General features: G+C 41.5%; 1 protein-coding gene across 4 annotated transcripts; it reads right to left on the bottom strand.

The window, feature by feature from the left end:
• Positions 1 to 2,213: 2,213 nt before the first annotated feature.
• Positions 2,214 to 13,159, bottom strand: LOC128076501 (ICOS ligand-like). 4 transcript variants are annotated; one of them, XM_052674266.1, is made up of 6 exons: positions 12,890 to 13,159; positions 10,866 to 10,912; positions 8,683 to 9,045; positions 7,830 to 8,114; positions 6,602 to 6,781; positions 2,214 to 3,997 (listed from the first exon to the last, which is right to left on the bottom strand). In XM_052674266.1, the coding sequence occupies exons 1-6, from the start codon at positions 12,901 to 12,903 to the stop codon at positions 3,987 to 3,989; spliced, it is 900 nt and encodes a 299-aa protein (XP_052530226.1). In that variant the 5' UTR covers positions 12,904 to 13,159; the 3' UTR covers positions 2,214 to 3,986. The 4 variants fall into 4 exon arrangements, with proteins under 4 accessions (XP_052530226.1, XP_052530228.1, XP_052530227.1 ...); XM_052674268.1 differs by having other exon boundaries at positions 6,602 to 6,775; XM_052674267.1 differs by having other exon boundaries at positions 10,866 to 10,906; positions 12,890 to 13,015.
• Between the last annotated feature and the right edge of the window lie 1,688 nt (positions 13,160 to 14,847).

The following is a 14,847-nucleotide window of genomic DNA, read 5'->3' as shown; positions in this document are numbered from 1 at the left end:
GCAGGTCTGCCTCATGAATGGACCGAACATTTAAATCCACTAAACATAAACAAAACCTTGAAGTTAAACAGTTGCGTGGGATGATGTCAGGAGTTTATGGGACCTTCCTGGAGTGCTGGCTCCTGGCCACTTTGTACAGAAAGACTCAGTAAATTTCACCAGAAGGGACTATAAATTTCTGGCCAGTGGCCAGACCTCTTGACTGGTTCAGAAGATTGGCAGCCATGACAGAACTGGATTTTCCTCATAATTCTGATAAGAGAATTCATTAATGTATTTTTAATTAAAGAGCAACTTCCTGAGCTGCAGCTAGTGCCAGGTGTACACAGAGACATCAGAATATATGCAGAAAGTGAAGAAGCACTTCAAGAAGACAATGTCTGTAATAGAAGTTTTGGTGATTTGCTAATATGGAGCCTCTCGAGGCCTGGTTGGATGGAACCTTGGGCAACCTGATGGTGAGTGGCAGCCCTGCCCATGGCAGAGATGGGGTTGAGTGGGCTTTGGGGTCCGTTCCACCCAAAATGACTGTGCTTCCAGTGTTGCTGATATTTTGTCATACTGATCTGAGCTGGCTGTCTAAGGATGTGTCCAATATAAATTGATAAAAGTGCTTTGAGTTCGCCTTGTTCTAAAGGCAGCTACAGTGCTCTGGAAGAAGTTCAGACTTTTTGTCTCCCTTCTTTCATGTCTTTTTAATTTATCAATAGCCATAGATATGAGAAGAATCATCTTGGCGTTTTGCAAAAGCAGTTTGCACTAAGGTTTTCTGATGTAATATGAGCAGTGAGTAAAAGTGGCTAGAGACACGGTTGTTGAAATGGAAAAAAGGAAAATATTTTTCAGTCTTCAGCTCACACAAATTTAAAGATTTAAATAAAAAATCTAACTACTCTAAGGATGGATTTAGATTGCTCAGTAGCAATGTATGTTTTCTCTCGGGGCTTTCCATTTGTGGTTTACCAGCCATCCCACAGTGAAAGCCTTTCGCTTTTCTGTGAAAGTCCATTTCTTCAAGTCTTCCCACAGCACAACAGAAGCGATGCTTTTCTGTGCAAGGTGTTTAAGTTGCTTGGGAGGTAGGATTCGTGTGTGCTGATGCCTTTAACGGAAGGAAATAAAATGATGTTGATGTTCAAGTGCAACACCAGCTTGGGACAGTGAAGCGAGGGTTTTGGTTCTAGAAGTGGGAGTGATCATTGTGTCTTGGCTCTGTTAGGGGTTCCTAAGGTGGGTGAGCAAAGGATGTGTCAGCCAGCCCAGGCTTTGTGCTATTTTTGAGCTACTGCACAGCTTTTGCTCCACTTGCTCTACACCTTGAACAAGATGTAGCAAAAGCTTGCAGAGCTTCTGTGTTTCATCAGCCTCTTCTTATCTGAGGGCTTTGGAAAGGACCACTTGCATGCCTAGAGGAGTTCAGTTGATAGTGTCTTAGCTGAAGCATCGTTCTGTTGTAGCTTGTCTTGACTGTGTTGATAGACTTAGTGAAACATAAAGAAGAATTAATAGGCTTTTATTTATAATATAAACATAGTATGTGATGACAAGCTGTTATTACAGAATTTCCGAGTAACAAACAGCTGTCATCTTGGATTTTCTTGCCTCCAAAAACAGCTGGAGACTTAAACCAGTTGAAAGTATGGATTTTGCAAGAGCAAGCTGTTGTTCTTAGATGTATTCACTATGTGTCATGAAGTAAAGCCAAAAGTAAGAACTTCTCTGATCTAAATTTTCTCAACAGCATACTGTGGAGTGATTGCTAGGTCACCCCTTACATCTCTGAAGCAGTATGATTTTTTGTACTGGTAGAAAACGAAGGAGGAAAATTGTTTTTATAGAAGGCTTCTGTCAGTTACGTTGGCACTAAAAAGGTTACCCAAAACAACTTCACAGGATAGAGAGTGAGAAAATGGCTCACTGAACCACCAGGAAATGGTTGCCCCTCACATCTGTGCAGGTGGCAGTCACATTTCAAATGTGTTTGTGAGCTTGCTTTCTGTCTTCAGCAAACACTGAATAGATTTTTGCCTGAAGATTAAATATGGGCTCAGAAGATTTCAAACACTTAGATTAATGGACAAGCGAGAAAAAGTGGATGCTTAAGATTAATGGCATGCTGTAAGTCTACTTAATCTGAAACATATTGTGAGCTAAATGTCCTGCCTGGTAGGGTATGTTATGGTTGTGAATAGGAATGAAAGATATGGCAAAAATGGAATTAATAAATAAAAGAACAGCTTTTTTTTTTTTTTTTTTTTTTTTTTTAGTAATAAAAGAACAGACATTAAAAGTTAACAAATATATAATGCTTTTCTAACATGAATAGACAAAATGTCTTTAAAACATTATCGTACACAGATACTTGCAGACAGGAGACATGAACAATTATTTAGTTATAGCTTGGACCTTTTTTAAAAATTTTTCTATCCTACTCAAACCAGGGAGTGAGCTCAGATTGCATCAAGTGAGAGCTGTACTTTTCCTTCCCTTGAGTGTTCCAAAGGCTGAGCCCATGAGACTCCTACCTAATACAGACAGTGCAGTTAGCCAACTCTGAGCCCACATAGGGTATTGTTTCAACAGAAGGTGTCACCAAATGGGTTTTGCACAAAGAGGGAAAAAGATAATTTTTTTTTTTTTTGCTTCATTAGGATTTGAAAGCTGATCTTGATTTAAAACAAGCAGAAACTTCCTAACCTGTGGTTGACACTGGACAGCCTTCTCTATGTGGAGCTAGGACAAACCAGGCTGTGACTGCAGAAATAGTAGAATTTTAGTCTAGCAACTGCTGCAGGAGTTTTTCCTGGACTCAGTATTAAAATCATTACCACTACCCACCCCAACAGAGAAGGACTAATATTGATTTATTCTCCTCCAAAATTTTAGGCTATCAGTCACACTTACTGTTTGCTATCTTCATCTATCTGCTCCAGCTCAGTCGGAGCTGAACAAGTAAGGCACAGGCAATGGCATGTGGAAGAAAATGCTTCACTTTTCTTCCCTTTCTTTCCTTTAGCCATCAACATGACAAGAACATTCATGGTTAACATATTGATTGCTTTGCACTCCTTTTTCTTTCGTGAAAGGATGAGACAAGAAGCATTTAAAAAAAAAAAAAAAAAATCAGTTCAAAACTCTCCCTGGGTGCTGCTGGCTTTAAATAAAGACAAGCTGAACTGAACAGAGCCTGAATATGGATTTCTCGTTTCATCCAGGCAGAGATATGTTGAGGTAACCCTACATCAGAGCACTGTTTTTGATCTGTTTTCCACAGTAAGCACCAGCTTCTGTAGCAAGTTGAAGTCTCCTTTTTGGTAGAATATTCAGTAACTAATGCAATTTTAATATCAAGTGCCTTTAAAGGAGATTTATTTTTGTTTACACATTCAGTGCTTAACCCAGCCACGGCAAAACCTATTTTATTGGGATCAGATGAAGATAGTCTAGCTCATTCTGTATGTAACAACATGTAGCTGGTGAAACCAACAACAGAATGTACTGTAGATAGAGAGAGGTGGAAAAAGTTACAAATCTCACTTCGTAGAAAGTCCTTCAGTTTTCTTTTCCTCCCATTTTTAGCTGCCTTTTCACATTCACTGTCAGCGTAAGAAGGAAACAGAACTTCCCATGCTCCTGAAACATGGCCACTCAAAACAAATTCCTCAGTGGTGATGGCGAGAGACTCTAGAACAGAGTAGCTAAGTGCGAGGCTCACTGCTCTTCCCCAGCATAAGAGCTCAAGACACTGGCAGCTATCACAGAAAACCATCTGAAGAAGTTAGCAGGTGTTGAGACACAGCTCCTGGTCAGAACAGGAATCCAATGGATTTTGGTTTTTCTTCTGTTGAAGAAGCTTTTTGCCATCAATCTTGGCACACTCTGCAGACACCTGTCGCTTGTATTACAAGCAATGCTGCTGCTGGGACAAGGGGTGATGCTCCTCTTGATGCACATCCAGCTGCCTAAGTTGTTGGCAGACATTCCTATTAGATAGGTGCTGTAAAAACAAAATTACTGATTTTTAGAAAAAAAAAAAAGTTAAACAACAACAACAAAAGCCCACATAAATAATCATCTCCTAGTGTTATTTTTCCTTTATAATTGGTGGAATGAGCTGAAAAGAAAGAAAGGGATGTCAGTGGCATTTTTGGTTTCTTTTAAGATAATCTCAGATAAAGAGATCATGGAATATCCCTAGTTGGTAGGAACCCAGAAGAATCATCAAGTCCTACTCTTGGTTCCACCCAGGACCATCCAAAAATCAGATGGGCTATATGTAGTCAAAAGAAACTAGCTTCCTAAGGCAGCTCTACAGGCAGTGGAGGGATCTCTCTGGACACAAGTCAGAACAGCAGTTTTGGATCCAGGTTTGAATTTCTCCTGAGTGGAACATCTTGCCCCACCAACTACAATGCACAGCTGGAGAGACTAAATCCTATGGAGATGAAGTTAGGCTTCTTTGCATCTTCCTCTCATTTCCAAAATCTTTTTCTTTCTAATAGCAGCTAGTCTCAGTAGATGATTCTTGTTCTTGCAGTATTCAGGATTCCACCTCCCAAAGCAATCTGATCTTCATAGTCAAATCACCAGTAGCAGAAACATACCAGTGTTGAAAAGCAGAATGCCATGGCAGAGCTTCCTGGTGGGTGCAACCTCTGTAGTGCCTTACTCCCTATCACACAGTGTGCTTGAAAATCTCTGGTGACAGTTGAATTGTGATGGAATTTCTCCAAGAGACAATCTTCTTGCCCCAATGATGCACCAGGTACTTCTAGGATATTTATCATGTTTTCTTTATTGTTTAAAGAAAAAAAAGGAAAAAAAAAAAAAAAAAAAAAAGGCCAACAGCATGCTGGTGTTGATGGAGACTTGGTAGCCTGTTGCAGTGCTCAACTATTTCCCTTAGGGAAGCTGTTTTCCTAACATGCATTTTAAATCTTCTTTGTTTAAATCCATTGTGCCTGAAAGCATGTTGACCATGGGGTTAGGACAATAAATAAATTGTCCTCTGTAAAGACTCTCCAAAGAAGATTGTTATTTTGTCTGTATGTTATTGTTTAGAGGGGAAACGGCAAGGACAACCGGTTTTTTTCATCAATGATCATTTCTCTGGTTTTGGTCTCAGTTGTCCCCAAATTGGGATGATCAAAAGACTTAGCACCCTCTTCCTTCAATGTCTTCCACAGCTTTGTTGGCAGAAAATTGCCCTTGGAGGTGTGACAGATTCTGATAGTAAGAAAATATAAAAGCTGCTGTCCCACTTCCTCTTCCACAAAGAGTACAGAGTTGTGCCAAGGAAAATACAGTGTTTACAAAGCGTCTTCATTTTGTTTTTATTAAACAAATTTTGCTATAGCAGCTTTCAATATAAAATAAATATTTACTTTTATTTATGTCAGGGTTTTTCTAGGTACGGGTAAGCCCAGAAACCTAATTGTGTAGGGCCTGGTATAAGTCAGAGGAGGAAAGGTTGATGTTTAACAAACTGCTAGGATTTATGCTAATGCAACACATAGGAATGAAGAAGAAATTGTTTCTTATCTGAAGAGATACAAGTAATCCTTCTTTCTACATGACCCTCTGTGGGAAACAGTGCAGTGTCTGTTGATATTTAGCAAACACAGCTTTTGTGAATCAGATTGTGACCGCATGATGGGCCTGCAAAACAACTGACCATTGATCCAGTTTGCACAACATTAGTTCTTGACATTTTTCTTTTTAAGGGTTATTTTGCTTCTGCTGGATACTATCAATTGGTGCATTCACTGCATCTGCTAATGCAGACTACGCTTTCTATTGTTTCAAATATTACAAGCTTTGGTAGAACCACAGTATATTGTGTCTGTTCTGAAAAGACTGTTAATAGTCATTTGTTTCACCAAAAATTACCAAATTAATAGGCAAATATTTCATGCCCTTTGTGCACTCACTAATTGGCTGTGCTGAGTTTGTTTTTCCAAATGTCTTGGATTTTTCAATTTTTTTTTTTTAACCCTTGCCATATATAATGAATTGTTAAACACGCTGTCATCTTGATTATGAAAATGTTGAAAGTCTGAACCTTGTTTTTCCTTGGAAATGAGTGCTTAGTATTTATTTGTTTGTTTGTTTTAATTGGCTGTGTACAGGCTCAAGTTCATAGACATAAAGTAAATTATTTGTCTGTGTAGCTAAGCAAAAGACTTTCAAGGATATGTTGCCTAGCAAAGCAGGGAACAACCCTTTTATCATGGGTATTGATATAATCAGTGGTCCTTGTTATCTGGGCGTGAGGAATCAGCATTTAAAACAATTTGTCAAGTTTTGCCACAGTATCTGTACAGCAGTTACAAAGTTGAGGGGGAGGGTGGTAAATGCTCTCTGGACTGCAAAATGGGCTGCATACTCTATTTCCTTACAGTCTAGGTCATTGTTTCAGGAAGGATAGATTTTTGGGCTTGAACTCCACTGCTCCATGTTTTGGAAAAGAGTTGCACAGCTCAACTTTTTGAAGGAAGAACGTGGCCTCTACCAGCTCCTGCAGGAGCTGGGCAAGAGCTTTTCCCCGCTTGACCCAGGTCTTCCCTGGAGATTTAGTCGCACAAATAAAGGGCCTCATTACCTGTGTATGACACTAGTTGAGAGGATCTCCGTCTCCGCAGCCAGCAGATTAACACAGTCAGAAAAGCCATCAGAATAACAACTGACACAACTGCAGCTGCTTGAGCACCTTGTCCGCTTTTTGCTGGGTCTTTATGACTTCCTGTGCTGGAATCATTGACTTGTCTAGATTTGTCTGTGTCTAGAATAAAATAGAAAGAGGATGCAATAAGCTGTAAATTTGCTCATTCATATCAGGCAATGATGTGACTATGTCTTACACACACACACACACACAAAAAAAAACCCTGAGGGACTAGTTATTTGTGTTATTCTTCTCACTGTGGTTATGAAGGTATTCCTTTTGAGCAAGGCCCATCTCTATCTTAGACAACTTGTTAATATAATCATACAGTGCCACTTCATCCCCCCCATTGTCATCATATTGCACACCTTCATTTTCATTCTTCCTTCCTGCCAATCTCAGGATACGGCATGCTAGAGCTGGGAAAGAAGGTGGTAGGAGCCAGAACTAAGAACTTCAAGGAGATTGAACAGCCACCTCAGGAGAAGTTCTACCACTCCAAATAGTTTATCTCCATAGCACAGCTACTCAGGGACTGTGACATTCACTATTGGCCTTGTAGCTGTAACCTTTTTAGAGCTTTTGTTTTTTAATAGTTTTCAAATTTTGTGAAAAATAGTGCCTAAATACTTGTGTTCCTCCTATTGGTTGCTAACATCAGCTGTAAATAGCCTATTGCACTTGTGATATTAGAAGTGTTGTTCTATTGGGATAATAGTAACTGTTAGCTACAGGCCTCCTTTAAGCAGTGCATTGAGTTGAGTTTTGGAGACTGAAAGCAGAACTTCAAAACTACACAAAGCGCAAAGCAAATATGAGTGCTACAAAGCCATCAGACAGAGAGTTCAGGTATTGCAGATCAACTGCATGGTAACATTTGAAGAGTAATCTAATGCAAGGAACCCAAAGGTAGAGTCTAGTGACTGCCTTGAAAAATAGAGCTACTCAGTACTATTGTCAGGACATACTCAATGGGGTGCTAGGCTTATTTTTGAAGAATAAATTCTATAGCTAAGAAGATAGGGAAAAGCTGAGCTTTCTTAGTGTTTTTCTTGGAACTACTGAATTTTTTTTTATGCCCTTGTTAGTGCATCTTTACAGACAGAGCCATGCTGATTGATATATCAGCTGTTTAGAAAACAGGAGTTGTGACAGAGGAACTTACAGTTGGCTGATGTGTTTTCCTGCAGTATTTTATTTTCTATGAAGCACTCTATTTGCATATCAGAAGTTGCTTTAACCTTCAGTGTGCTCAAAACACTGTAAGTGCCGTTGGGATGTTGGGTGATATTAAAACCTGACTGAGACAGGCGTGTGTTGTCTGTTCTATTTATCCAATAAACATTTGGTTCAGGGTATCCATTGTCAGATCTGCAGATGAAAGTCACCTCTTCTCCAGTGTTGTAACTGTTTCTTATAGGCCCACTGAGTATTGGTTGGCTGTAACTAGCTGGAGAGAAAGGGAAAAGGAAATGGCTGTCACAACTTTGAGATGTATTGGAAATATAGAATCTTGACACGAATTCTGGATCAGAAGCTCTGGGTTACATGAGACCCTCACAACTTGAAAGGAAAACATTTGTCGGGCTTGGTACATAAGCCAAAGTACTGTGAGAACTGCTGGGAAGGCAGAAAGCTGATGCCAATTTCAAAGGATGAAAGCAAGTTTCTAAACTACTGTGACCCAATTATCTGTTAGTGCATACCAATGACATATTCATCAATTTCAGAATAATGACTGTATGGTCTATTAATGACAAGTTGAGAAGAAACAAGCAAACAACACTGGATAAATGGTTGTTACAACTGTAGATTCTCTATCTGTAACATTTAAAATAAGTAAATTTCATTCCTGCAAAGTATTGAAGTAAAAAATAGAATATCCCAAGGTGGAAGGGACCCACAAAAGATACGTTTCCAACATTAGTACGTGCTTAAAGACACTAGGAAAATGGCACTAACTAAAACCAGTAGAATTAGAATTTGGGCAAACGCATGCAAGCAGTAACAGTTCTTACCTGCTAGGCTTAGAACCACTTGCTCCTGGTGAATCACTCTGGTATATTCAATTGTCTGCATCACTACACATCGGTATGTATGTTCATCGCTCTGTCTGACATTAAATAGTAGTAGAGAAAAATTGCCATCTCCTAGTTTATCCCATAATAACTGAGTCCTGTTTTTAAACTGACTGCATTGCAGACTTTCATTGTCTTGACCAGAGATCAGTGCATGCACTACTGAACATGGTTCTGTATCTTCATCATCAGCTATTTGCCAGTATACTCGCAGATTGTCTAAGCTGAATTCTCTTCCTGGATAAATGCAACTCAGTGTAACGTTGTCCCCAGGTTTACTGACGATCTTCTCCAGTGCAGTAACTGCAAAAATAAAAAGAGGGAGAATAAGGGGAATTTGCATGAAAAAAAGTTGTTTTTTTTCTTTTTTTTTTCTTTTTTTTTTTTTTTTTTTACGTACATTCTACCACAATTGAACTCAAAAGGGAATGGCCTTGTGTTGTACCAGGGTAGGCTTAGGTTGGATATTAGGAAATATTTCTTCTCTGAAAGATTGGTGATGCAGTGGCAGAGGCTGCCCAGGGAGGTGGTGGAGTCACCATCCCTGGAGGTGTTCAAGAGCCGTGTGGATGTGGCACTGAGGGATGTGGGCAGTGGGCACAGTGGCAGCAGACAGATGAGAGGACTAGACGATCTTAGTGGTCTTTTCCAACATTAATGATTTAATGATTCAGTGTCTCCAGTATTTGTATTCTAACAAGTGATGATGCTCACTTCAGTTGGTCCTTCTTGACCTGCTCCTCTTCATCAGTGGCTAATTCTATGCGTCTATTTGCCTATGTATTTTTCAAAGGGACCTTTTACAGTATAAAGCATTCTGCTTATTTATTCCTCCACGGTCAACTAGTCTAATTGTTCCCAGCCCCATGGCTGGAGGACAGTCAGACTAAACTGGCTGCAGACACATACTCAAATCCAAGTGCATCAATAGTCACTTTGTTTGAGTAAGAAAAATGCTGTAAGGAAATCATAAGGACTGGAAATACAGATAAGAGAGTGCTACTGCTATTTTTAGAACAAAATAAAAAAGGCAGGTGAAAAAAAAAACCAACAAACAACCAGGTGTGTCTCAAAGCGGACATATCTGTACTGTTAACGTTTTTTATTACCTACAGGCGTCACCCTCTGAACAAATAAACTACCATGACCATATACAGCTAGTGACACGTCCATTAGACACTTACAGCCCCTGAGAGCCACCTGAGATAGGACAGTACCATATTTGGTTCTCAGTGCACTTTTCCAGGCCTCTAGTAGGATAGATGAAGCTGCTTCTTCTGGTGAGTAAGTGGTTTCAGAATGAGCTCACCCACTTCTGAAGGGTTGGGCATCTGGCTTAAAAACAGTGCGGGGAGGAAAGCTGTGTCTGCTTCCAGGCGCATGACCTTTCCTGGGCACAGGGAGAAGCAGCAGGGTTGAATAGCAGCAGGGATGTTTCTCAGACCTGGGGAAACTCCTTGAAGAAGTAGGAAAAGTGATGCTGCAAAAAGCATTGCCTGGAGGCACCTCCTTTACTGGTCTTCTATAGGATGGGTCAGCCAGCATTCACTGAGACAAACTGGTACAGTTTGTCCTGTTTTGGGGGACACGAAGTTTCCTTGATGACATTACATGCTTCCTAGTCGTTAAGGAAGAATGGAGAGGCATCTCTAGAAATATTTAAATATCACCAGGTGACGTCCTTTAACCTTATCTTTATTCTGAAAGTGAAGTTTAGAAGTGTAGTAGATGATGTGCTAATTCTGGGCACTCGACACAGTAATGGATAATTAAGGCATATTATGAGCACTGACTTGATGTAAGCACATGAGATTGGTTATCAACATCCACTTCTAAGGACTTCTATGAGTGCTTAGACATAAATAAGTGGGGATGTCTGTGAAGCAAGCAGAGCAATTTGAGTAAAACTGCTAGTCTGTAGGAACTGCTAGTTCCTTGCTAGTCTGTATATGGAAACAGGCAGAAACTGATCTTCATTCCCTGATGTGTACCACAGGAACATCTCATTGAGGAATTCTCATGAGTTTGCTGAAAACATGCAGGTGTTTAAATTGTAATTCGCCTATTTGGCCAAGAACTTCGAAGAGGGCAAATTCATTTTAACTGAAGGGTTCTCAACTTACCAGCTCTCAGGATGTGAAGGAACAGTAACAGAAATCCGTAACTAAAAGAAAAAGAAAACAGAAATGTTACAAAATAGGTGTTAGTTTCTGGATTGTTTACACAAACGATAAGCATAATATTGATTGTTTCAGGAGTGTAGAAGTAGATAAATAAAGTAACAATGACAATTATGCAAATTCCCCTTAAAGTATTTGCATTTTTGACAGCTGCCAAACTTCTTGCAAACAACACAACCAGGGGTGGGTGGCTGAAGCCACAAATAGAAGCAAAATGCACTGATATTGGAATCCAGAGCAGAACAGCTGATGTTATGCCCATCTTATCTGCTGAAGGCAAACCACCCAGATGGACAGGAAGCCCCACTATCCCTGGGCTGTACCCCGGTTGCTGGAAGGTGAGCAGTTGTGCAGGCTGAGTTTTGGGTCAGAGCCTTGCATCCTGTTGTTTGGAGTTATGACCCTGCAAGCAGCAGTGTGTTTTCTGCCCTCAATAAAACATGTAAACAGGAAACAGTGATAATGTGGAGTCATTCAAAGGTTTCGATGGAAAGCGCTTGGTGTGTTCTATTCCTTTGGAGAAGTAAACAATGAGGGACCTCCCCAGCAGAGTTGCACCTGATAGTTGATAAAAGAAAACCCAGTTTCACTTACCTATAAAGCCTGAGTAATCTCATGCTCTCCTTATAAGGCTTTGAGAAAGGTGGAAGTGTAGCACTCAGTTTAGCAAATCTGCAGTCAGCCAGAAGTGCAAGTATCCCACGTGTGTATAACTAAAAACTGCACGGAGGCAGCTTCGCTTGCATTCCTGGCAGCAACTTTGGGTGTGTGTGGTTTCACACTATATTTTTGCTGTATTCACCCTCTGCAGAAGTATCTGTGTATCTTGTGCCAAGCTTGTAAATGTCTGCCTCAAAGCTCACCTGAATATATTTCTTAATCCTGGGTTGTATTTGTTTTGCTGTTCCCCACCCAAGTTAGAAATTCTGGATGTAGCAAGTCATTTGCATTAAATGGAAAACGACAATGGATCGCTTGCTGTGGGACTCCGCAGGGAGTTTCCCATAGGAGGCATTTGCAGATATCAATGAATTCTTAGTTAATCAGCCAGAATCCACTCTGTAATACATACGAGTAAATCTCATTTGTTGTTTCAGCAGATTATGCCACATATACTGCTAGACAGACCTACGGATGTCATTCTCTGAGGACTTTGCAGCTGTGGCTGCGTGGGCTGTCTCAGCCCAAGTCTTCCCCTTAATGCCAAGCTTCTGCTGGAACGGGGAGGTGCTCTTGCCTGCGGAGAGCAGTGAAATCTCTCTTTGCACTGTGTGTATGTGCAGCTCATGTGTTCAACACACTGACCCCTTAGCATCACTCTTTTTAAAAAGTTATTATTGTTTTAATGATAGTGTAGGAGTAGTGTAGGAGTTTTCTCCTTTTTTCCCCACACCTTCTTCTTTTACTACTCTTTTTTTAATATCATGCGAAATGGGAGAAAGTTGTACTTCCTCTTTCAAGCATTCTTGCTCAGTAAGTTAACTCTTTCTACCAGCATCTCAGCTTTTTCATGAGCTACTTATTCTGTAGTCAAAAGACAGTGCTGTTCTGGTACAAAATAGCCAGATAAAAGCTGATCTCATGCTTGCAATAATGACTTTGGGCTTTTTTTCCATATGTATGCTTTACAGCTTTATCCCCTCTGTTGCAGCAAAATCTCTTTTCCTCTTGCTCTCGTTGATATACGGACTGTCTGTGACGCTTTGCTGCTCCCCCACTGTTCAGACAGCACCAATCCATGCCATCGAAGCCACTGGCCCCTCTCCCATTCATCGCTCCGTAAAAAACTCAATGCAGCTCGGGCACGCGATGGGCTGACAGCCCACACAACGCTCTCCGCATCGGGTTGCGGAGCGGCTCGGAGATACCCGGCTCCCCAATCCCTCGAGCCCCCTCAGTCACTCTCGCTTTGCTGAGGACCCCCGCGAGGTTCCCGCCCCCGGCCGCCCGCTCTCCCGCTTACTCACCCGCGCCGCCTCATCGCTGCAGCTGGCTGAGCAGCGCTATGCCTTGCCGGATAGCCCGGGTCAGGCCATTCCGCTTTCCCCTCCTCCGCCGGGGATTTCCGCCTGCCGCGGGGCTGGGACTGGCTGAGGCCAGCCCAAGGCTCGGGGCATTGCCCTCCCCGCCGCTTCGGGGCTGGAGCTGGAGGTGGGAAGGGAGAGGGGGGAGCCCCGTCCGGGTGGAGTTGGGACAGGTTGTGCAATCTTGCCAGCCGATGGAAAGCTGTCCTGGTTGCTGGGGCTCGGCTGCCAAATGACGTTTCAAAATGACTTTCAAGAGAGATTAGGTTTATTCTTGGAAGGGTTGGACTGATGATCTTAGAGGTCTAATTAGTAAATGACCGTAAGCAATATTTGAGGTGGCACATGATCATGCTTAGAAGGTGGAAGATCTAAGTTGGCTTTGAAAGCGCTCTGATAAAGGTGTTGTAGCTGTAGATATTTGAAAGCCACGGTTCCCATTCAACACATTTGGCATCTGGCTCCATCTCAGTGCCGGTGTTTGGTGTGTTTGCTGTGAGCCTCCTTCCAGCTGGGCCACCTCTGCACCCTCCTGTCACCCCCGTGACACATGGCACAAAGCTCTGTGCTGCGAATGCATGCTTCGGTGTTGGTCACAAAAAATGATCGCTGCATTAATATTTGTTTGGTTTTGGTCTTCGAGTCGCCCTGGGAACACCAAATATTTTGTCCATGAAGACAAAGAAACTCCAGTATTAGGCAAGACTGTAGACCTAGTGATTGGTAACTGTCCATGGCAGGGGATTGGACCTAGATGATCTTTAAGGTTCATTCAAAACCAAACCATTTCTTGATTCTGTGATTCTAAATGCTATTTCCATTGCTAGCCCTGGGCAAGGAGGAGAACTAAGCTTCAGATGTATGAGCTAACACTCCTTCACCCTATCTGAACACTACTGATACACTGCATATCATTAACCTGGTTCTGGTAGAGTTGACATAAACTTATGTTGTACTTAAAGATAGACAAGAATTACAGTTGGTACAGAACATGTTGTTAGCAGTCAATTTCTGTCTTGCAGTGAAATGTGTCATAGAATCACAGAATGGTTTGGGTTAGAAGGGGTCCATTCTGTCCCAACCCCTGCTGTGAGCAGGGCTGCCCCCAACCAGCTCACGCTGCCCAGGGTGCCATCCAACATGGCCTTGAGCACCTCCAGGAATGGGGCATCCATCACTGCTGATGGGTAATCATCACTACTGGTCATTCTTGTTCTTCCTCACTAACCATGTAGGAAAAAAAAAAACACAGAGTCAGAAAAGGGTTGGAAAGGAGAGCAGAGCTTACAATAGAAGGCTGATTGCAGTTTCCTGAAAAGGTGTTGTGGGGATTCCTTGCTCTGATCGCAGGTAAAAAGCTTGTTTGCTAGCACGTGAGATAACACATCAAAGATACTGTTGTAGAAATGGAGTGAGTTCACATGCTTTGGAGTGTGAAATGCTTTTTGGACAGCTTTTCTTTTTTGCTGTTTTAATACATTAACAGTAAGAACTGCAAGAGAGCAGCCACAGCTGAAGACCAAACTCAAAGCTAAATGCAGAGGCCTTTGGGTAAGGAGCAGGAAAAGGAACGTTTGTTCCTGACCATCCAGCTGTAGATGTTGATTTTCAGGTCAACTTCTTCAGCATGCCATTTCTTACCTCTCACAGAACATGTTAGGAATGAGGAAATCCATTAGTGCTCAGCCTAGATGCCAGTGAGTAGCAGAATCTTGACTGAGATGCATGAAGCGACTCATCTCTTGTTCAAACTAAAATATTAGGATATATAGGTTCTACCAATACTAAGTTCAAGCCTCAGTCTTCCTAAAAGGTAGTAAGATTAGATTCATTTGTACAAATAAAATCTCTGTTTCTGATCATTACAGTTTTCTGGGAAGAGAGCTAATGAAATTCTAATG

This window comes from Tympanuchus pallidicinctus, unplaced genomic scaffold, assembly GCF_026119805.1.
Source record: "Tympanuchus pallidicinctus isolate F22 unplaced genomic scaffold, pur_lepc_1.0 scaffold14, whole genome shotgun sequence".
Classification (NCBI taxonomy): domain Eukaryota; kingdom Metazoa; phylum Chordata; class Aves; order Galliformes; family Phasianidae; genus Tympanuchus; species Tympanuchus pallidicinctus.
Note: the sequence above shows the minus strand (reverse complement) of the source record. Positions and strands in the feature narration are given on the sequence as shown.